Source organism: Muntiacus reevesi, chromosome 16, assembly GCF_963930625.1.
Source record: "Muntiacus reevesi chromosome 16, mMunRee1.1, whole genome shotgun sequence".
Classification (NCBI taxonomy): Eukaryota; Metazoa; Chordata; class Mammalia; order Artiodactyla; family Cervidae; genus Muntiacus; species Muntiacus reevesi.
In genome coordinates this window covers 42,477,594-42,501,691 of record NC_089264.1, presented here as the reverse complement: position 1 = coordinate 42,501,691, position 24,098 = coordinate 42,477,594, and the positions used below count along the sequence as shown (strand labels likewise).

Below are 24,098 nucleotides of genomic sequence, written 5' to 3'. Positions count from 1 at the left end.
TAACACTTTCACTTCTAGTAAGGCCCATGAGAAGGAGACTGAGCGAGACAGTGCATACTCTCCACACTCAGGATCAAGTGGCACGCTCACTGCCATGGCCACAAATGGCTGCAACAGCAGAGACCAAGGTCTCTCACTTGCTGAGTGCTCCATCAGTGCAAGTACTGGGCTGAGTTCTTTACACCTGTCATTCCTTCCCTGCACTATTATTAGGTTCCTTTCACAGAGGAGAGAGCTGGGGTCTCTCTAGAGAGACGGGTAAATTGCACAAGTTTATGCTGGTGCTGACTTCCCTATAGCTCAAATGGTAAAGAATCTGCCTGCAATGCAGGAGAGCAGGGTTCAATCCCTGGGTTGGGAAGATACAGTGGAGAAATGAATGGCAACCCACTCCAGTATTCTTGCCTGGAGAATTCCATGGACAGAGGAGCCTGGCATGCTACAGTCCATGGGGTCACAAACAGTTGGACACACATGCTGGAGGACGAGGAGGAGCCAGGCTTTGAGTTCCATCTGCCTGATTCCAGAGGCTACTTTCCCACTGCTGCTTGACCACCAGCCACCCAATTCTCTATCACTGCTCCCCCACCCACCATCACTCTGAGCCAAGGGCCTCTGAAACTCTCCTCACTCTCTGTTCAGTGCAGCGAGCCTCAAGCTCTGGGCCAGTTCACAGACTTCTGAGAAGTCTCCCACAGCTTTCCTCTTGGTTCCTGCTTTGAAGGAATTGCAATAATCTCAGTTTTCCTGCTTGGAGGAAGCTTTCTCTACCCACCTCTCCTCCTTCGGGAGAAAGTATTGCTTTACTCATCCCAAGGAAGGTCTTCATTTCCTTTCTGCTACATCCACATCTACTTTTATTTCCTCTCTCTCCATCTGAAGTACAGATGAAGGCAAGACCAGGCTCTCTGAATTCTGTGTCTTAGCAAAAGGCAATTACTACATTTCTTTTTTCTTGTTCTAATCACAGGAGATTTTTCTGAGAAACTTAGTTACTGATTCTACCACTCCCTTACTTCCTACTTCCAACTCCTCTTTGAAGCTTGACATTGGCGTGAAAGGTATTTTGCTTCAAATTGCTTAAGAGGTCTCATTAATGAGGTTGACGACAGCCATATCCTGCCATGCTTCATGAGACTTGTCATTTCCCCTACCCTGAACATTTAGAACACATGTGAATGGAATGACAAAGTGATATGGTCATTATTTGTTTATTTCCATCTGTCTTTGGAAAATATGTCCTTAATTTGAAATACCCTCATCTCATGAGGTGTCTCTGGCTTTCTCCACTCTCTTCATATCTCGGTTCATTCAGCAACCACCAAATAATAAGCACTCTCTGGGTCTCATTCTAATTGTTTATTCATTCAAATCTGTGAATGCTTACCATGTGCCAGACACCACGCTAACTGCTAGAAGAGTAGGTGAATAAATAGTCACAGTTTCTGTTTTCCAGGAGGTTCCATTCTAGACATCACCAAAGCAGTTTTAAGTAAATATATAAAGAATCTGCCTGCAACACAGGAGACTCGGGTTGGATCCCTGGTTGGGGGAAGATCCCCTGGAGAAGGGAACTGTTACCCACTCCACTATTCTTGCCTGGAGAATCCCATGGGCAGAGGAGCCTGGTGGGCTACAGTCCATAGGGTTGCAAAGAGTCTGACAGGACTGAAGTGACTTAGCACACACACACGCATGCACTCTTTCTGCATGAGCCTCCATTTGCATAACAGTCACCCCTCTAAGAAGTAGGAATGCACCTAAAGTTTACTAACTTGTCCATTTTTAAAATGAGACTTCCAGTATTGTGTTCAAAGTCAGGTACTACTCCAAAAGTTTACATTCTATCTTTCTAGGTATGTTTACCCTCTGGTCTTCGGTTAACTGACTAACTGTATTAAGTGCAATAAAATTCTGCCATTTGGGCTGATTTTCACCTCAGGCAGAGGACTATTTCCAAAGGAGAGCTTAAGTTAGTGATAGTATATCCTGTTTGATAAACTCCAGATTCAGTTTTGAGGTATGACCCATCAACAAATAATACTAGACCACAGTTCTCAGTGGCATTCTCTAACACATTTGAGTCACATACAGAACATCCCCTAACAAAGGCAAGATAATTGTGCCATTCACCTTCCTCTGGCAGAGTGGCAAAATTCAGTGTTGGAGTGGTGATTAGTTAGTAATGTGAGAGTACAAGAGTAACAATGTCACAGGAGGTTAGTCAGCTGGCTGAAAGTGTTGCATATTCTCAGCCAGCATTAATGTCTGTCCTGTATGAGGAACTATGAGGTCAAATGAGGATCCTAGAGCTAGTTCAGTAAAAATATCAACAATTACTTATTTTTTTATTTAAAAAGATGGTAACTATAATCCTATATGCAAAACAGAAAAAGAGACACAGATGTACAGAACAGACTTTTAGATTCTGTGGGAGAAGGCGAGGGTGGGATGTTCTGAGAGAATAGCATTGAAACAAGTATACTATCAAGGGTGAAACAGATCACCAGCCCACAGTTGGATGCCCAGCCAACCACAGCTCAGGTTGGATGCAAGAGACAAGTGCTCAGGGCTGGTGCACTGGGAAGACCCAGAAGGATGGGATGGGGAGTGAGGTGGGAGGGGGGATCGGGATGGGGAACACATGTAAATCCATGGCTGATTCATGTCAATGTATGGCAAAAACCACTACAATACTATAAAGTAATTAGCCTCCAACTAATAAAAATAAATGAAAAAAAAAACCAATTACTTATTTTTTTAAGCAACAGCTACTACTATGGGGGATAAATCTTTGCAACAAGGTCAAAAGTCTGGCAATAGATTTTGATGGTTCCCATGAAGTTGAATTAAAACCCCAAGGGTTTGTCCAGATCACTTATGCACATATAGACAAAAGGGATTTTTGTATTTAGAAATGCCAGTAAATGAAGCTATTGAAGAACTTTCTTCCTTTTTCAGAGTACCTTTCTGAAAAAGGAAAACACTTTCAATATACTGACTTATCTTTGAACACTTGAGGTGAATAAATACAGATAACTGAGCAAAAATGACAGGGTTTAATTTAGTAATAGTAGCATCCCTGTCCATCGGGAATTGATGAGGCTGACCATCTGCACATAAGAAGTAGCCATTTTTCTTGGAGGAAAAGAGTTTGTAAGCTTAGATGACCTCAGGAGAGCTGGCAATAGTTGGTTAAAAGAGATGTTTGCTCTCTTTGTGTTTCAAGACCACTCTGAACACAGACCCAACAAATTTTCCACTCTTGGCAGGTGGAAAATTTGAGTGAACACCCTCTAGATCAAAAGCAAACTCTCAGAACAAAAATCAAGATGAAAGGAGACTCTCATCCAGTTTCATTGGTGACTCACAACAAAGTCTGTCCAAATGGATGCTGGTCTGGTAAGAACAGCCCTCATTAGATCAATACTCATCGGTCTGTGACACTGGTTCGAACAACAGGTTTAGAGGACCTGTGCCTGTGTTCTATTTTATCATTCTTCTTCTGACAACACTTTTAGACAGCACAATACAAAACAGAAGTATAAAAGAGAACCAAAAAACATGGAAAAGAATGGTCTGATTCCAAGGACGTCAAATATATGGGAACCAATAACAAAATCTGGGTACCAAACTTAGAATAAATAGTTGAAGAACTCAACACAACAACAGTGGAGTCCAGATTTGGCACTTACTTACCATGTTGACACAGACTTGACAGCCACAAGCAGGGTGGCATTAGGGTATCTGGGAGAACTTCATCTGGCTGAAGGCTGGGGTCCATGGTGATGGGCAGAGCAGATCGTGTCTCAGTGGGGTCTCCAGGAAAACTATGGAAATGAATGAAAACCATCCAAATAATAGGAACTTCAGAACTAGCAAGTTCTGAAACAAATTCAGAACTTGCTAGTGCAAGAGATTTAGTTATCATCACTTGCATTTGGCAGACTCAAAGGCAGGCAGGGGAGTGGAAAAACTTTATGTTAGAAAGGCGGAAGGGTTCAGGTGTGCTCTGATTGGAGACTGTTGACAAGGGGAAGCCGTTGACCATCTATTATATAGTGTTCAGTGCTGTGCTATGAACACAGATGTCAAACATAACCCTCGTCAATGAGGTGCTCACAGTCTAGTTGAGGAAGACAGAAAATTATTGACTGAAATGCAATTTGGCAAGTATCACAGCTAATAAATGGCAGGATGGTCTGGAAATACACAGTGGTTGAGTGTGAAAGCTTTAGTCATTCAGTTGTGCCTGACTCTTTGGGACCCCCTGGACTGTAGTCCACCAGGGTTCTCTGTCTACAGAATTCTCCAGGCAAGAACAGTGGAGTGGGTTGCCATTTCCTTCTCCAGGGGATCTCCCCAACCAAGGGATCAAACCTAGGTCTCCTGCATTTCGAAAAGATTCTTTACTGTCTGAGCCACCAGGTTACCTGTTAGACAATGTGTCCCAGGGGAGTGGGGTGTGGTGGGGGTGGGGCAGTGGGAGGGAAGGGTCTGATTTGTAGAGATTACTGATTTCAATGGATCTCCATGGTGTAAATACTCCCACCCTGGCCAGTTTTAATTTACCTGTAGGATGCCACTAAACAGGTAGTTGGAAAGAGATGTGAAGTAAGGTGCCATTATATCCTGTTTCCACCATACAGTATAGCAGATGCAAATAATTTCAAGAGCACAGATAATAGTAAAATATAGAAAAATAATTAGGAAATTACAAGTTTGAGTGTTTACTATATTTTGCTTTTAAGACAATTGGCTTAATTGTAAACTCACAACTAAGAGCCACTGTATTTAAAAACTAACTCACAAAATTATTTAACATTTAACAATCACCTCTTGAAAGAGAATACGAACTATTGTAAATGGGTCCCAGCATACCACTAGACAAGAGTGATTTCAAGAATTATTGTAGGCTCACCTAGAGTGAAGACTGCAAGGAAATCATTGGGAGGGATCCTGCCTTTTCATCTCCATCTCAAGCACCTAGTGCTAGATTGTTGAAAAGTCAAAAGTAACTCATTAATTCATTATTTTTAAAAATTTTTGAGCCCCTACTATATTCTGGGCACTTTTCCAGGCATTTGGGGAGTACCACAGCAAATACCAAGGCCCTGCCCTTCAGAGGGTTTACATTCTTTTGGATGTACATGTGTGTGTTTATGTGTGTGTTTGTAAAAAAAAGGTCTCATATCAGGAGGTGGATGATAAATGTTATGGCCAAAAACTCTGTGGTGCAAAGGAGAAAAGGAGTGGGGGCACTGCTATTTCAAACGGGGTTTCCAGACATTTGTCAATGTTGAGATCTATGAAGGAAGGGATGAACGGGTCTGGAATCTGAGAAACATGGCCTGAGTAAGGCTGAAGAGCAGACTCAGATATCCACCATTCAACAGGACTGGAATACAGCGTAAGGTAGGAAATTTTTTCTTCAGGGAAGCCACTCACTTGGCCCTGATTCTCCTCAGCCGCTCCTCTCAGGTGCAAAGCTTTCCTTCAAGTCCGTGGGCAGGGCTAATTTTCTGTACTGGTTGAAGCCTACCAGACGCCCGGACACCCTTGCGCATGCGCAGATGCTTCGTCTTCGGGCACACTATGAGGAGCGGTTCGCGCATGTGCGACAGCGACACGGAGCTTTTTGTCCCAAGGCCTTCCCGTACCGTCCAGGAGGCGAGTGGCCTCCTGGTTCCGGGGTATATTTGTTGTGTGTCAGTTGTTCTCCGGTCTCCGACAGCTGTCGCCACTACGGACATGAACCGCGAGCTCTTCGCGGCGGGCGAGCGGCTGGTGTCGCCGGCCTACGTGCGGCAGGGCTGTGAGGCCCGCCGCTCGCACGAGCACCTCATGCGGCTGCTTCTGGAGAAGGTACTGGGCTCTCGGGTCCCTCCCCAGCCGCCGCGCCCCCCAGGCTCCGGCTCCGCCCAGCGCCCCTGTTAGTTCCAGGACGAGCCTCACCCGCTCGTGTTTGCTGTCTGAACCCCGTCCCCAGAGCCTGTCGCAGATTGGCATTGCCCTGTGCCGGCTTGCACCGCTCAGGTCCTTCTCAGCTTCGCCAGTGCCGCAAACCCCGGAGAGCGTCATTAGGCGATACGAGGTGTTCGGGATTTTGAGCCACCCCCCCCACCCCCCGCTTTTTTTTTTTCCCCCTAACTTCGGGTCGGAGAAGCGAGGGGGAGGCACCATATGATTTAGCTTTTTGTTTACGGGTAGGGCAAAGTTCGCCTCTTCCAACTTTCACTACTCCCAGGAAACACGTGATGTTTGTATAAACTTAGGTTTGTTAACTGGTAAGGACTTACCCAGTGGCCAAGAATCCGCCCGCCAGTGCGGGAGACGTGGGTTCCATTCCTGGGTCGGGAAGACCTGGGGAAGGAAATGGCAACCCACTCCCAATTTTCTTGCCTGGAGAATGCTATGGACAAACGAACCTGGCGGGCTACGCTCCATGGGGTCCCAAAGAGTCAGACAGGACTTAGCGACGACACAACAGCAAGGCACTTAAAATCAGTCAGTCCTAAAGAAAATCAACCCTGAATATTCATTGAAAGGACTGATGCTGAACCTCCAATGCTTTGGCCACCTGATGCAAGGAGCCGACTCATTGGAAAAGACCGCGAAGCTGGGAAAGAGTGAAGGCAAAAGGAGAAGGGGGCGGCAGAGGATGAGATTGTTAGGTAGCAACCACGGGATGGACAGGAATTTGAGCAAATCCTAGAAGATAGTCGAGGACAGAGGAGCCTGGGGTGCTGCAGCCCTTGGGATCGCAAAAGAGTCGGACCCCTTAGTGACTGAACAACATGCTAACTCAAACCAGGTATTGCCAAGGAACTTAATAGGTCTCCTACTTCTTGCCAGCATCCTGAATTTTAATCTCAGTACAGTTTGGCAACCCCAGTTTTAACATCCTGGTTTGAAAAATCCTAGTTGAAGATAAGGTTTATTTGTCTTCAGTTACTTTTCTTGTGGCTTTAAAACTGAGTAAATCTCATTGTATGCATTTATCATCATATCTGTAGTCTGTAGATAATTGTAATACACTGTAACAAACATTTTGCCTCCTGAGGGTTTCTTCACAGTGCTGAATTCATGTCTGAATTTTAGAAAGCAAGGAGCGTGGCAGAATGTGCATGGAAAAGTTTTAAAGTTCATTGAATAGAGTTCTAGGGAATGGTGGTTTTTTAAAATATAGTCATAAGCTTTTTTTCCCCTCCTTTTTTAAGGGCAAGTGTCCAGAGGATGGTTGGGATGAAAGTACACTTGAACTCTTTTTACATGAACTTGCAGTTATGGACAGCAACAATTTCCTGGGCAATTGTGGCGTGGGGGAAAGGGAAGGAAGAGTGGCATCTGCGTTAGTTGCTCGGCGACATTACAGGTAGGTTTTTTTAAGTACAAAGCATTTCTTTTTTCTTTGTTAAAAACCATGGTGGCAGTATTAATAAAATTATAAAATGTTTGTTTGTAGCCTACTTCGTGTTTAAATGGACATGTGAACTAGCTTCAACAGGGAGATGGAAGCGATTTATCTGAGTAGGTGGTTTTTAAGACAGTAGGGTAAAAGTTATAGTATGTGGTGGTTATCCTGTCTGGGTTGTTAAAAAGTACTGGCTGTATGTTGTGTGAAGAGTGTTTAACCTAATAAACCTATTTGGTTATCAGAGTTTAAAATGTGTTAGGGTTGTTTATAGTTTTCCATGTTTCTTTTCTAACATTGCAGATTTTTTTTATAGAATGTTATATGGATAGGACTTTCCATCATTCACTCACATCTAAATTGAATCCTATACGAGTATCCTGCTTTGTTGCAGTAGGTGTAGGAAAGGTATATTATATTTAATTTCAGGTTATTAAATCACTTTTTTCTTTTGTATTATTTCAGAAAACATTATTCCATCAATTCTGACAACGATTTAGTTGTCAGTGGTTCGAAATACGATCATTTCTCTGTTCTTCAGCCTTTCCTTGAAATATAGATAAACTCTTTAAAACTCATGTCTTCCATGATTTTAAATCATGATGAAATTTTCCTCGGGATAGTAGAATTTTATTTCAGCCCAAGCTATTGTCAAAGCTAATGATAATGAATGTATGACCTAGATGAAAAATTCATGGTTAAAAATAAGCTGATAACATCATTGATAATATATGTTAAAAAAAAAGCTTTGTACCTGAGGTTGCAGTGGTAATGGAGTATGACACTAGTGTTCTGTGATAATTCCTATGTGCAGAGTTTCTAATGTAGGCAACTATAAATGATAAATAAATCAAATTTAAAATGAATGGTTTGTACACTAATTTTCAAGGAGCATATAATTCTTCTAAACTTAAGGCAATATTTGAAACACCAGTTCATCTCTTTTGGAACTTAGCTCACTGCTCTGATTAGGGAAATGGAAAGAAAGAAGAGAATTTAATATTGCATATATTCTGGTTTTCCATGGCTGTATAACAAACCACCTCAAAACATAGCAGCTTAAAGCAGTCACTTCTTGTTGTCTCTCACAGTTCTATAGGTCACCTGGACCTAGCAGGTAATTATTGCTTCAAGTCTCTCACGTATATAGTCCGACTGAGAGTTTAGTCATCTGAAGTTCAACTGGGCAGTTTATCCAAGTTCAGTCACTTAGATGGCTGGGAATTGAGATGGCCTCTCCAAGTGGCTTGACTTGGGTTTCCACCAGCATGGCAGCTGGATTTGAAGAGAGAAACCCTCTCTTCCTCTCCCCAGCCTCCCCTTGAGCAAACCCTTCAAGAGGCCAGGTAGAGAGAGGCTTTAAGACTTGCTATGACTTAGCTCAGACGTTCCACACCATCGTGTCTGCTCGATTCTTCCAGACCAAACACATCACTGAGGCCAGCCCAGATTCAAGTTGAGAGGAATTAGACTCCATCTCTTGGTATGGCAGTGGCATTTGGGCATAGACAGAAACAGAATCGATAGTGGCCATCTTTGAAGACTAGCAACCACAGCATAATTGATGAATTTGTTTTGATTTAACTAGATATGTCCACATTATTAATAGTCAAATATAGTGTTTGTTTGGTTACTTGTATTTGTATACTTACACAGTGGATTACTTAACGGTGAACATTTTTGTCCAGCTGTTGGCCCATTTTTTGCTTAGGTTCATTCATGGAATTGGACGATCAGGCGATATTTCTGCTGTGCAACCCAAAGCTGCAGGTTCTAGCCTTTTGAACAAAATTACCAATTCTTTGGTCCTGGACGTCATAAAACTGGCTGGTATGTACTGTGTTAATCATAATACTTTTGGCTGACCAGTCGCACAAACCTTTGCCTAATTTCTTTTATTAATGCTTCTTTCCAAAAGGAGTATAAATGGCTTTTGAAAAGATATATGTAAAACCTTTAGAATAAGATGAAAAATAAGAGCCATAAGTCTGGAGGATGAATTTAGCAGTGAGCTTCCTGAGCAGGAATACAGAAGAAGTACTAAGTCTATAACTCTTTTTATGTGATAGAAGTATATAATTTCTTTAAGAAGGATGCTAGTTTTTCAATGGAATAACTAATTTCTGTTTTTGTTCTTATTTGTAGGTGTCTATACAGTGACCAGCTGCTTTGTAGTTCCAATGGCAACTGGTATGAGTCTAACCCTGTGTTTCTTAACATTGCGACACAGAAGACCAAAGGCAAAGTATATTATATGGCCGCGAATAGACCAGAAGTCTTGCTTTAAATCCATGATCACTGCAGGTAAAAAAAAGAGAAGCAGCATATTTGTCTTCAATATCCCAGAAAATTCAAACATTTTACATAGAGGCAAATAAGTGAAAAAGAAACGAAAGTGAAGTCACTCAGCCATGTCTGTCTCTGTGACCCCATGGACTGTAGCCTGCCAGGTTCCTCCATCCATGGGGTTTTCCAGGCAAGAATACTGGAGTGGGTTTCTGTTTCCTTCTCCAGGGGATCTTCCCAACCCAGGGATTGAACCTGGATCTCCTGCACTGCAGGGCAGACTCTTCACCATCTGAGCTACCAACTAAACCTGTTCCTATTCCATTTTTTTAATTGTGGTGAAACATACATAACAAAATTTATCTTTTTAACCAGTTTTAAATATATAGTTTCTTGATAATAAGTACATTCATCACTTTTGAACCATCACTACCATCTCTTTACAGAACTTTTTCATTCTCTTTAACTGAAACTCTACCTATTAAACAATAACTCTCCCCTCCCCTCCACTCCAGGTCTGCAGAAATCACTATTCTACTTTCTGTCTGAATTTGTCCTTCATATAGGTGGAATTATAGACTATTTGTTCTTTTGTGACTGGCTTATTTGACTTAGCATAATATCTTTAAGGTTCAACCATGTTATAATATGTGCCAGAATTTCCTCCTTCAAGACTCCCATTGTGTGTGTGTGTGTGTGTTGTTTATTCATTCATTCACTTACTGGTGGACACTTGGGTTGCTTCCACCTTTTGGCTATGGTGAATAATGCTGCTAAGAACATGGGTGTACATATCTTGTTTGAGTCCCTGCTGTGAATTCTTTTCAGTATACACTCAAGAAGTGGAAATGCTGCATTGTATGCCCCCGTTCTTTAAAATGGGAATATGATTACCTACTTCAGAAGATTGTTTTCAGGATTAAATGAGATGACATATGAAGTGCCGGCAATAATCCCTGAAGCATGCAAGGTGCTTCAGGAATATTTGTTGTGTGTACATGAGTGGAATACCCATAAATAATTACCATGAACCAAAGTACGAGACTACAGACATCACTGAATATAGATGAAAAGAAACTTTAAATTGGCATTTTAGTATTTGGCTTCCTGATTGGGTCAAGTCGAATTTGAGAATTTAAAGTTATTTTTGAATGACCTCAGTCTGTTGTATGAAATGAACAGTATTGGACTGTAATTAAACTGCATAAATAATTCTAAAGAAACTCGGGTAAAGGGATTCATAATAAGATCATATAGCAGAAATAGACTTTTAAGTGGCATAAATCTGTCAAGTCTGTTAATTTGCAAACTATTAACCAAAAGTCTGATAACCAAACTTATGGAAAGATTGATATATTGAAAAACTGGAAGCTTTTTCCAAAAGGTGTTATGATTTGAACAACATTATGTTCTTACGAAGCAAGATGGTTGTATTCATAGAAAAACAACACAAACTTGCATTGTAGTTGTTTGAAAGCAAAAATAAGATTGAATCTAAAGAATCTGAGAATGGAAAATTATCTGTCCTTAGGATGTTATTGATTTAAGTAAAGTTTTGTTTTAATAGCTGCTTAGATATGAAATCTAGACTTTTGTGGAACAGCATATGTGAATTGATGATTTTATAATGGCTGAAGTTTTATATTTCTGTAGTTAGAATGCAGACAGCTTGTTGTGGATTCTAAAACAGAAATGAAAACTACTTGCACTTAACTTTGCTTTAAATTGCTGTGTGACCTTGGGGAAGCCACTTAATCTTTCTAAACTTTGGCTCCCTTATCTTTGAAATAAGGAAGTTGAGTTAAATGGTTTCTAAATCCCTTATAGCTTTTAAATCCATGAATCTAGCCTACTGCTAGATCTGGTATTTAGGAAGACTTAAGACGTGAGTACATAATAACTTTACGTGCAAAACAATTTTTATATTTAAATTATAGAAGGCTCTTATAAGCTATGAGATGGATCTCCTAAAATGTGTTTTATTTTTCTTTAAAACATTAAGTGCATGATTGTGATTTGTTCCAGTACTTGAATTATATTATTTTTGTTCATCTCTCAAATAAAATGAACTTTAAAATAAAACTTGTGTTGCCAGAGATTGAGTAGATTTACTTCTCGATGGACTGAAATTGAACAGGGCTCAGTGACCTCTCTTGTCATCAGTGACTGTGTTACTACTTTCCTAGGCATCTATTCAACACTTGTTTTCCTTTCTTCCCAGAATTAGTCTTTCTTGTCATATCAAAATATTAAATAGATTTGTGATCCTAATTGTCCTTCACATTGTTTTGACCTGCCTTTGCCTCATGCCAGTATTAAGCCAGGTCTTTATATTAGAGAAGGGTTCATTGACCAAAATAAATAAGAGTTCTGTATAGAACAAGACTGCTTCCTAGAGTCCAGGATCTCCCCTTACTCTAACATTTTGGTTTCTGGTTGACTTGGTTAGGTTTTGAGCCTGTGGTGATAGAGAACATTTTAGAAGGTGACGAGCTGCGCACAGACCTGAAAGCAGTGGAGGCTAAAGTCCAGGAACTTGGGCCTGATCACATCCTGTGTGTTCATTCTACCACGTCCTGTTTTGCTCCAAGGGTGCCTGATAGGTAAATGATTTGTGAATATTGTCTTTCATTGTTCATCAGTCTTTAAAATGCATTTATACTAATTCTGAGAGATATCTAAGGAGCATTTGGCAGTTAATGTTACTTGAATGAACTGTTGAAGAAACAACATAATGGCTTCAGAAAATAAAAATATATAGAAGAAGGAAAAGCAACTACTACCAAGTGGAGACCCTTTTTATCACCTGAGTAGATGCAGAGCATCTCTATTTTCTTGCTCTTCTTTATGTTTCTGAACATTTAGCATCTTTTTTGTCATTAATAGAAGTTTCTAAGCTAAATTTTTGATTTGCATATTTGTTTTTATTGCCATCTCCACTTATTTGATCTTACAGTTAGTTTTCATATATAGGAACTATCAGTATTATAATAACAGATTTTAAATAGAAAATTTTAGGATTATTTATTGTCTTTTGATTTTCCTTTTTTAAATTGGAAGACTAACCCAGATATACAGTTAGGTATATAATTATCCTTGCATTTTGAGAAAATGCAAGTGTTTAAAAATGGCAACTGTTTCCTTTACTAAAGGATGGCCACAAGTTTTTGCTCTGAAAATGTAGTAGGCTTAGGTATAGTAATATATATTTCTAGTTTTGACAGCAACTGTTTGTTTCATTTTAACATTTTGAACAGAAGTACTAATAATTTATAAAAACTACATTGAGTTTGGACAGTTTTCATAGCATCAAGTTATACTTTGATTTTAGTTCATGGAGTCACATGATTTGACAGTAATTAATGAATGCATATTAGCTTTCTTTATAAGCGGATTTTAAGACACTTTTTAAGACACTTTCTTCATTCATGAGCTTGAGTTCTATTTTCAGATTATGTTACATATGCTTGAGTTGTTTATTCATTTTAAATTTGTATTGAAATATTAAGTAAACATCTTTATTCTTTCTTCATTGGTGTTTTTGCTATCTAGAAAAATTTTAATGTGATGGAAATAAATTACATTTCTAAAAACAGCATATGGATATTTGTATTATTATAGATTATTTATCCTTGAGGATATTTTTGTTTTTCTTTCATTTTGACTTTTTTTTTAAATTGACATATGGTTGATCTGCAGTGTTGTGTTAGTTTCTGGTGTACAGAAAAGTGATTCAGTTGTACATATAAAAACAATATGTATATTGGTTTTTTATATCTTTTCCATTAGGGTTTATTAAAGGATATTGAATATAGCTCCCTGTGCTTTACAGTATGACCTTGTGGTTTATCTATTTTACATATAGTAGTTTGTATCTGCTGATCCCAAACTCCTAATTTATCTTTCCCCCACCCGGTTTCCCTTTTGGTAATCATAAGTTTGTTCTCTGTGTTTGTGAGTCTGTTTCTGTTTTGTGAGTTTGTTCATTTGTATCATATTTTAAATTCTGCATATAAGAGGTATCATAATTGTAATTTTCTTTCTCTGACTTGCTTCACTTAGTATGGTAATCTCTAGGTCAGTCTATGTTGCTGCAGTTGGCGTTATTTTGTTCTTTTTTATGGCTGAGTAGTATTCCATGGTCTGTATAGGCCACACCTTTATCCATTCACCTATAGGTAGACATTCAAGTTGCTTCCATGTTTTGGCTATTGTAAATAGTGCCATTATGAATATAGCTCAGTCACTCAATCGTGTCTGAATCTTTGCGGCCCCATGGACTATAGTCTGCCAGGCTCCTCTGTCCTTGGGATTATCCAGGCAAGAATACTGGAGTGGGTGTCATTTCTCACTCCAGGGGATCTTCCCACCTCAGACACTGAACCTGTGTCTCCTGCATTGGCAGGCAGATTCTTTACCACTGGTGCCACCTGGGGAAGCCCTCGTTGTGAATATAGGGATGCAGGTATTTGTTTGAATTAAGAGTTTTGTCTGCATGTATGTCCAGAAGTGGGAAGGCTGGATCCTCTGGCAACTCTGTTTTTAGTTTTTTTAAGGAATCTCCATACTCTTTTTTCATAGTGGCTGCATCAGTTTACATTCCTGCAAACAATGTAGCAGGGTTTCCTTTTCTCCACACCCTCTCCAGCACTTATTATTTGTAGATTTTTTTAATGATGGCCATTCTGAGTGGTGTGAGGTGATAACCTCATTGAAGTTTTGATTTGCAACTCTATAATAATTAGCGATGTTGAGCATCTTTTCATGTGCCTATTGGCCATCTGTATCATTTTGAGTACCTTTATTGCCTGGTATAGGATAAGTACATTTTGTGTGTATAATCCTTTACAGAAAATCAGATTTTTTTTTTTTTCAGTCAGAATTCTCATGTTTATTCTCATGTTAAATACTACTGTTTAGTGGTGTTATATAATGAATGTTCCTGATTCGAGTGAACTTTAGGAAAATGATGATGCTCAGTTGTTAGTAATATGTTTGAATTTCTGATTTTATTAAATTTAAAACTACATTTTGATTTCTTTACATTAAGTTTGATTCCTTTATAGTCTTAATTTGAATGTATATATTGTCTTTATTAATTAGACAGAGTATTGTGGGGCAAAATCAAAGAAAATGTTTTTAAAAAGTATCATTTCTTAAATTGATAACTTAAATTGGATTCTAAGTTAGAATACAGTCTGATTCACATGGAAAATATTTTTTTCGTTTCTCCTTGCCTTCTTAATACACATTATAAATATTAGCAATTTGAGCAATTCAGAATATTTAAAACTACTCACAAGTTATTTTTTTTAAAGTGCTTTGTTATAATGATGCTTTATTCTCAAAGAAGTTTGTTCCATTATTAAGAAATACTTTCATTAGAACACAAACATGTGAAAGTGTCTTTTATGAAGAAAATACTTGTGTGTATTCCAGAGGTCTATTTTTGTTAAAAACAATGTCTGATTCGTTTTCTGCCTTGATTGTGAGGTTTATGAAAATGAGTGATAAAATGAGTTTTTAATTCATAAAACAAAACTTTAAGGAAGTAAATTGAAAACTTCTAACAGTTGAATAATATGATTTCTATTTGTAGTTTAAAAACATATTAATGTACATCTACTGTAAAAGGAAAATGTGCTATGGATAAATAGATAATTAAGCTATTATATACTTGTAATACATTCTTGTGGGAAAGAATTTTTATTCTTTTAACATGTTTCAAATTTTTATATTGTAGAGAGCATTTTTAAATAATTTTTATCAAGCCATAGGATTTCATGTTAGCTTCATAGCATGAAGACATTTCTGTTAGAGATGACCTCAGTCACAAGTAGTATTTAGTTTTACAAAAGAGCATCATTTATTACACTCTAATTGAAATTTATTACTTTACTTTGCATAAAGTTAGATTCTCAGATTGTCTTAATATGAGAAGTGTCAAATGAAAAAGTAAGAGTGAATTTTAAACCAGCAGCTATTTTAAAGATTCTTTAGTATCCAAGTTGTTGGAAAACATTATTTTGGCACTCAAGTAGTTTAATGTTCTGTATTTTTTAATACATTAAAGTCTATTTGAAAATGTATTTTTTACTTTATGAGATGCTTCATAGAGACTTCTTAGGATTTCAAGATATGATAATTATTTTGCAGATATTAGCTTTGGAATGATAAGCAATTGAAAGCATTTAAAAATGAGCATACCTACCTTGTAAGAACTTTATAAATAATCTGCTTCTTGCTTTTTTTTTTTGCTTATTGCTTTTTATATAGAAAATTTTCAAGTGATTTGAAAGCTACCATCTATATAGACTTTTCTAAACACTTGTTTTCTTATTTTTATTGGTAGCATTAATTTAAAAGCTTTTCCAGCCTTATCTCTAAGTACCTACTATGTATTTCAAAGGTGCCAAAGTATATGCTGAAATACTGCTGTAAAAATATCAGTTTGTCATTTTTTTCCCTAGTATACTTTTCTGCTGTTTAGTCGCTAAGTCGTGTCTGACTCTTTTGTGACCCCATGAACTATAAGCTCACCAGGCTCCTCTGTCCATGGGATTTCCCAGGGAAGAATACTGGAGTGAGTTGCCATATGGATAGCTTAAATTTTAAAAGTTTTCTTGTAGTTTATTAAGGCAGAGTATGAATACAGCTTTCTATTGAATGTTTATAGGTTAGAAGAACTGGCTGTGATTTGTGCTAATTACGGCATTCCACATATAGTCAACAATGCCTATGGAGTGCAATCTTCAAAGTGCATGCACCTCATTCAGCAGGTAAGAGAGCTTCTAAAGATACATCAAGAAAAAAATGGATTTTAACATATTTGGGATATTTACTTTGTTTTTCTTACAACCTAATATAGAAAGACAGTTTAGCATCTTCGTTTTTATGGAGCATTAGGAATTTGCATCCAGTAGTCACTAGTGAAAGTCATTATTCTTTGCTAGTGGCATTGGACTACAGCTGTGGTCAGAATGGATGTAAAAATATTTCACCGCAGAGCACTGAGCTGAGCTCCCTTTGCAATAAAGCAGGTTCCCAGTAGCTGTCTACTTTACACATGGTAGTTGGTAGTGTGTATTTATCCGTCCTAGTCTCCCAGTTCATCCTACCCAAGGTGGGTGGTGGGAGGGAGGCCCAAGAGGGAGGGGCTGTATGTAGCCAGTTCACTTCACTGTACAGCAGAAACTTACACAACATCAGACACCACCAGATGGTCAATACCGGAATCAGACTGATTATATTCTTTGCAGTCAAAGATGGAGAAGTTCTATACAGTCAGCAAAAACAAGACTGACCGAGACTCAGATCATGAACTCCTTATTGCAAAATTCAGACTTAAATTGAAGAAAGTAGGGAAAACCACTAGACCATTGAGGTATGACCTAAATCATATCCCTTAACGATTATACAGTGGAAGTGACAAATAGATTCAAGGGACTAAATCTGATAGAGTGCCTGAAGAACTATGGACGTAGGCTCATGACATTGTACAGGACCAGGAATCAAGACCATCCCCAAGCAAAGGAAATTCAAAAAGACAAAATGGTTGTCTGAGGAGGCCTTACAAATAGCTGTGGAAAGAAGAGACGTGAAAGGCAAAGGAGAAAAGCAAAGATATGTCCATTTGAATGCAGAGTTGAAAGAACAGCAAGGAGAGATAAGAAACCCTTCCTCAGCGAAAAATGCAAAGAAATAGAGGAAAACAATAGAATGGGAAAGACTAGAGATCTCTTCAAGAAAATTCGGGATACCAAGGGAACATTTCATGCAAAAATGGGCTTGATAAGGGACAGAAATGGTATGGACCTAACAGAAGCAGAAGATACAAGAAGAGGTGGCAAGAATACACAGAAGAACTGTACAAAAAACATCTTCATGACCCAGATAATCATGATGGTGTGATCACTCACCTAGAGCTAGACATCCTGGAAGGTGAAGTCAAGTGGGCCTTAGGAAGCATCACTACGAACAAAGCTAGTGGAGGTGGTGGAATTCCAATTGAGCTATTTCAAATCCTAAAAGATAATGCTGTGAAAGTGCTGCATTCAATATGCCAGCAAATTTGGAAAACTCAGCAGTGGCCACAGGACTGGAAAAGGTCAGTTTTCATTCCAATCCCAAAGAAAGGCAATGCCAAAGAATGCTCACACTACCGCACAATTGCACTCATCTCAACACGCTGGTAAAGTAATGCTCAAAATTCTCCAAGCCAGACTTCAACAGTATGTGAACAGTGAACTTTCAGGTGTTCAAACTGGTTTTAGGAAAGGCAGAGGAACTAGAGATCAAATTGCCAACATCTGCTGGATCATCAAAAAAGCAAGAGAGTTCCAGAAAAACATCTATTTCTGCTTTACTGACTATGCCAAAGCCTTTGACTGTGTGGATCATAGCAAACTGTGGAAAATTCTTCAAGACATGGGAATGTCAGACCACCTGACCTGCCTCCTGAGAAATCTGTACGCAGGTTAGGAAACAACAGCTAGAACTGAGCATGAAAGAGCAGACTGGTTCCAAATAAGAAAAGGAGTATATATCAAGGCTGTATATTGTCACCCTGCTTATTTAACTTATATGCAGAGTACATCTTGAGAAATGCTGGGCTGGATGAAGCACAAGCTGGAATCAAGATTGCCGGGAGAAATATCAATAACCTCACATATGCAGATGACACCACCCTTATGTCAAAAAGTGAAGAAGAACTAAAGAGCCTCTTGATGAAAGTGAAAGAGGAGAGTGAAAGAGTTGGCTTAAAGCTCAACATTCAGAAAACTAAGATCATGGCATGTGGTCCCATCACTTCATGGGAAATAGATGGGGAAACAGTAGAAACAGTGGCAGACTTTATTTTGGGGGGCTCCAAAATCAACTGCAGATGGTTACTGCAGCCATGAAATTAAAAGACGTTTACTCCTTGGAAGAAAAGTTATGACCAACCTAAACAGCATCTTCAAAAGCAGAGACATTACTTTGACAACAAAGGTCCATCTAGTCAAAGCTGTGGTTTTTCCAAGAGTCATGTATGGTTGTGAGAGTTGGACTATAAAGAAAGCTGAGTGCTAAAGAATTGATGGTTTTGAACTGTGGTGTTGGAGAAGACTCTTGAGAGTCCCTTGGACTGCAAGGAGATCCAACCAGTCCATCCTAAAGGAAATTAGTCCTGAATATTCATTGGAAGAACTGATGTTGAGTCTGAAACTCCAATACTTTGGCCACCTGATGCAAAGACCTGACTCATTTGAAAAGACTCTGATGCTGCGAAAGATTGAAGAAGGGAGAAGGGAATGACAGAGGGTCAGATGGTTGGATGTCATCACCGATTCAATGGACATGAGTTTGAGTAGGCTCTGGGAGTTGGTGATGGACAGGGAAGCCTGGCCTGCTGCAGTCCATGGGTCGCGAAGGGTCGGACATGACTGAGTGAACTGAACTGAACACAACATTTTAGACCTACTATACTTCAATTTAAAATTAAAAAAATCTGTTTTTCTTGAAAGAAAAAAAAAATTGAGCTTATTTTATTTAACTTTCTCAAAATGTTTCATTACCAATGTTCTCATTTTCCTAATGTACTTGATTATAGTATTCATAAAATGTTGAATATTTGTTCTAGCATATAACTGTGGAGATGGCAGATAGGAAAAGGACTGTTTTCTTTTAGGGGAAGGACTTTGTTCACTTGGATGTCCTCAAAACTTGGGATAGAACCTGGTACATAATTGACACTCAATAATTGATTACTCCAAATTGAATTATATTTACTTGCAGTGATTATTCATGCTATATTAGTATATCGATAGATATTATTTAGGTATGATATGAGTTTTATGATTTGTGTGCATAATGATGTAAATCAAGTACTCAGTTTTGACACACATCTAATTTGTGTTATGTGGTTAAGAGTTGCTCACAGCACTGTTTATAATAGCCAGGACATGGAAGCAACCTAGATGCCCATCAGCAGATGAATGGATAAGAAAGTTGTGGTACATATACACAATGAATTATTACTCAGCCATTAAAAAGAATTCATTTGAATCAGTTCTAATGAGGTGGATAAAACTGGAGCCCATTATACAGAGTGAAGTAAGCAGGAAAGAAAAACACCAATACAGTATACTAACGCATATATGTGGAATTTAGAAAGATGGTAACGATAACCCTATATGCAAGACAGAAAAAGAGACACAGATGTACAGAACACACTTTTGGACTCTGTGGGAGAAGGCGAGGGTGGGATGATCTGAGAGAATAGCATTGAAACATGTATATTATCAAGTGTGAAACAGATCGCCAGTCCAGGCTGGATGCATGAGACAAGTGCTCAGGGCTGGTGCACTGGGAAGACCCAGAGGGATGGGACGGGGAGGGAGGTGGGAGGGGGGATCGGGATGGGGAATACATGTAAATCCATGGCTGATTCATGTCAATGTATGGCAAAAACCACTACAATATTGTAAAGTAATGAGCCTCCAACTAATAAAAATAATTGGGGAAAAAAAAAAAGAGTTGCTCAAGGATTATCTGTGGTCTTCTCCCACATGGTGGTGAATGCTTCTTAGTTCTGTAGGTCCGATCTCATAAATTTTTTGTTTTCTTTTTTATTCATTTGAGTGTACTAGTATTATCTCTGATATAAATATGGTTTATATGATAATATTAGCTGATTTTCTTAATTTCTTTACTCAAAGGTTGTACCAGTTAAGATGTAATTGACTGCAGGTAACAGAAGTGCAACCCAAATTAGCTTAATCAGTAAAGAAATAGATTAGGTTGCATAACAGAAGAGGTCCATAGGTGGAGTGGTATGCCACGTTTTTTAACACCTTTGCAGAAAATCATTTACTGTTTCCTTGATATCCTTTTCCATAACTTCTTAACTTTTTAAGCCTTCATCACAATTTTAGATTAGATTATATCTAATTCGAATAGTGGCAGAGGAACTCTTGAAAAAAATCTCCTTTCAGTGATTCATTTTTATTCCGTCTCCCTTTCCCCCTTTTCCTCTCTCTTCCTCTTTAATTTTTAGCAGCCTCAGTTCTTTTAAAAGTTAAATATGCCAGCATTCCTAAAAGTTTAGAAAAATGAGGAAGTAGTAGAAGATCGCTTATAAGCCTGTTACCCCAGCAGTTACCCTTAGTAGTTTCTGCATCCCTTTTCTGTCTCTTTTTAAATACATATGTGGTTTTAGCTATTATGTATACTTAGTATTAACATTTTAAAATTTAGTAAAAATATTTAATTTTTAAATTCAAATGTTAACTTTGTGTTTCTATACTCTCCACATGCCTATGAAGTTTTCATAATAATCAGTTTAATGGTTCCTTAACATTTATCCAGATGTTACATACTTAACCCAGCAATGCTCATGACATATATATATTTTTTTTAATTATTTTATTAGTTGGAGGCCAATCACTTCACAACATTTCAGTGGGTTTTGTCATACATTGACACAAATCAGCCATAGAGTTACACGTATTCCCCATCCCGATCCCCCCTCCCACCTCCCTCTCCACCCGACTCCTCAGGGTCCTCCCAGTGCACCAGGCCCGAGCACTTGACTCATGCATCCCACCTGGGCTGGTGGCCTGACATATTTTTGAATACTAGAAAATTTGATGGTGTAATTGAAGAAATTAAGACTGCAAATCTTCCCATGAGGTTATACATCACAAATAGACTACTTTGTCATCACTTCTCTTCATTTGTGGTGGTTTTACTAAAATTTTAACCAGAAAATAACATTATAAGATGGTGAATGAATTTTTATGAGGTAGCTGTTGTATTGTTGCAGATACTGTGTTACCTTCTAGAACTGATAGTTCTTTAAAAAAACAAAAAACCATACATGAACATTGACCCTTAAAAAAAGAGATGGTGTCCCTGTTGCTTTCAACCAAATAAATATTTGGGTCTTATTGGTGCTAGCTGTTTCATGACGTTCTAAAAACTTAAAATACTTTATTTCAGTAGTTTTTATTCATTATACATGCCATTTACTCAGTACAGACCATGTGTCAGGCATCCAGCTAGACTTTTAAAGTTTATTAAATTAATCCTAACAGTTTAAGGTATACTTCTTATTGTTTCTGTTCTGCAAATGAAGAAACATACTCAGAGATATTAAGTGACTTACTTAAGGTGCCAAGCTGCAAAATGGCCCATCTAGTTCTATGTGACTCCAAAGCCCTTATTTTCCTCTATAAAACAAAGTACTAAAACTGCAAAACTTTCTTGAGGAGATAGTATTACAGTAATCAAACAGTCACAGAAGAAAGAGGTATAACTAAAATGTTTCTGAATTCTTTTTTTTTTTTTTTAAGGGCAGTACCCCAAAATGACTTAATGCTGAGCATACCATGCATTCTGATATGCATATATGGTCCCCAGGAAATTAACTTTGCAAAACATATAGTTCTGATATATATTAAACTGACTAACTTAGGAGTCTCATAGAATATGGGTGTGAGGACACATTACTAGATAGGGTTGTAGTAGAGTCACAAAATTACGTAGAATTAATTTAAATTTTAGAGTTAGAATGGATTGCTAAGCTCCCAAGGTGTGGGAAGCAGTGAGTGTGTTCATTGAGAATTTGAGAGAAGTAGGTGTTATACTACTTATTCATAGACCTGTCAATTCATTCAACACGTATTTGCAGGATTCCCACAGATGTGCCAGGCACCAGGGAAGGTGCTGGGGATGCAGTAGTAAATGTAGCAGCCTTCATCCTCATGGAATGGAAGCAGACAGTGAGCAATAAGGACGGCAGGTCTTCATAAACGCTCCAGCGTTTGAGGGGAGGGGTGTCAGATGGAGGGATCCAGGAAGTCCTCTCTGAGAAGTAACATTTGAGCAGAGCCCTGAGTGATAAGAGTGAGTTGGGTGGTTACTCTGGAGAGATTCCAAGCAGAAAGTAACAGTAAGTACCAAGACACAGAGGCCAGGGTATGCTGGGAATGGCTGAGGAAGAGCAAGGAGGCCAGCGTAGCTGAACCAGGGCAAATGAGGGCAGCAATGAGGGTAAAGAGATTTTGAGGTGTGGTAAAGATTTGAGATTTTATTTTTGGTATGATCATCAGCCAGTGGAAGGTTTTGAGCAGGAGAATAGCCCGTGACTTACTTTTTTAAACCATCGCTCTGGTTGCGCTGTGGGAAATGGCCTGTAGGAAGACAAGTATGGAACGTTGTTGCAGCTGCCCAGGTGAGATGTATTGGTGGCCGAGGCCAAGGTGGTAGCTATGAAGGTGTTAAGGAACAGTTCGATTCAGATGTGTTTTGAGAGTTGATCTTATAGGGTATGCTGATGAATCAGATGTGAGGAAGTGAGGATTCAGGGCCTCCAATACTTCTGGTGTGAGTCGCTGGAAAGATGAAAATGCTGTAGGATACTATTTAATTCTTGAAACATGAGTTCTTCATCGCACTTATCTAGGTTTTTGGCAGGGTGATTTTGAGTGAGTACATGTGTGCTCAGTTGCTCAATCGAATCTTACTCTGCAACCCCATGGGCTGTAGCCCACCAGGCTCCTCTCTCCATGGGGTTCTCCAGGCAAGAATACTGGAGTGGGTTGCCATTTCCTCTCCAGGGGATCTTCCTGATCCAGGGATCAAACCCACGTCTCCTGTGACTCCTGCATTGACAGATGATTCTTTACCACTGAGCTACATGGGAAGCCCCTGGTGACTTTCAGTGAGATGCTCTAACTTCCTGTGCTATTCACTACATTTCTGACCTTGGGCACATCAGTTCAATTTCTTTGTGCCTTAATTTTCTCATCTGTAAAATAGCTATTATTGTGACATCTTCCCAGCGGGGTATTGCAAAGGTTAAATGAGTTAAGAATGTAGAGTGCTTAGAACAGTGCCTGATGCAGTAAGTTCTCCATAAATTCGAGCCTTAATTGTTGTATGAACAGTCATCTGTTTTATTCACTGCTGCTGTGTCCGGAACCTGGAGCAGTGTATGGTAATAGGTGATAGATGCCCCAATATTCGTCCTCTGAATGAATGAGTGAGTGAATGAACTGATAAATGGCCACTGTTTACTTGATAGGACGTGCTCCTGTGTCTCCTATTCTGTTTAAGCCCTCCTAGCCTTGTAGTGTTTTTCTTTCCTCCTCAGACCTTAGTGTGGAGAACAGGATCTATACACCATTCCTAGCCTGTTTGTTTTCCTGCCACAGAGTTTGCTGCCCTTTGAGTGCTTCTGTGTTTTAGTAGGGAAGGGATTCTAGCAAAGTCTTGTGGACTGATCACCCTCTTAGTACTCCTGCTCCCAATATAGGTTCAGGTTTCCCTTGGGACATCTTGGGCAGTACTTAAATGCTGACGAAGAGGTAACTCCGTTCCACTTTATTTTTATGTGCTACTACTTGGCATAGTT

At 38.9% G+C, this 24,098-nt stretch overlaps 1 protein-coding gene across 2 annotated transcripts in view; it reads left to right on the top strand.

Moving 5' to 3' along the window:
* The first annotated feature begins 5,629 nt into the window (after positions 1 to 5,629).
* Positions 5,630 to 24,098, top strand: part of SEPSECS (Sep (O-phosphoserine) tRNA:Sec (selenocysteine) tRNA synthase) — a 43,779-nt gene continuing 25,310 nt past the window's right edge. For both annotated transcript variants that reach the window (XM_065907196.1, XM_065907197.1), the window contains exons 1-6: positions 5,630 to 5,865; positions 7,221 to 7,375; positions 9,126 to 9,244; positions 9,560 to 9,718; positions 12,150 to 12,303; positions 16,377 to 16,479. In XM_065907196.1, the coding sequence (XP_065763268.1) occupies positions 5,752 to 5,865; positions 7,221 to 7,375; positions 9,126 to 9,244; positions 9,560 to 9,718; positions 12,150 to 12,303; positions 16,377 to 16,479 (804 nt within the window). In that variant the 5' untranslated portion in view covers positions 5,630 to 5,751. The remainder of the gene's footprint in view (positions 5,866 to 7,220; positions 7,376 to 9,125; positions 9,245 to 9,559; positions 9,719 to 12,149; positions 12,304 to 16,376; positions 16,480 to 24,098) is intronic.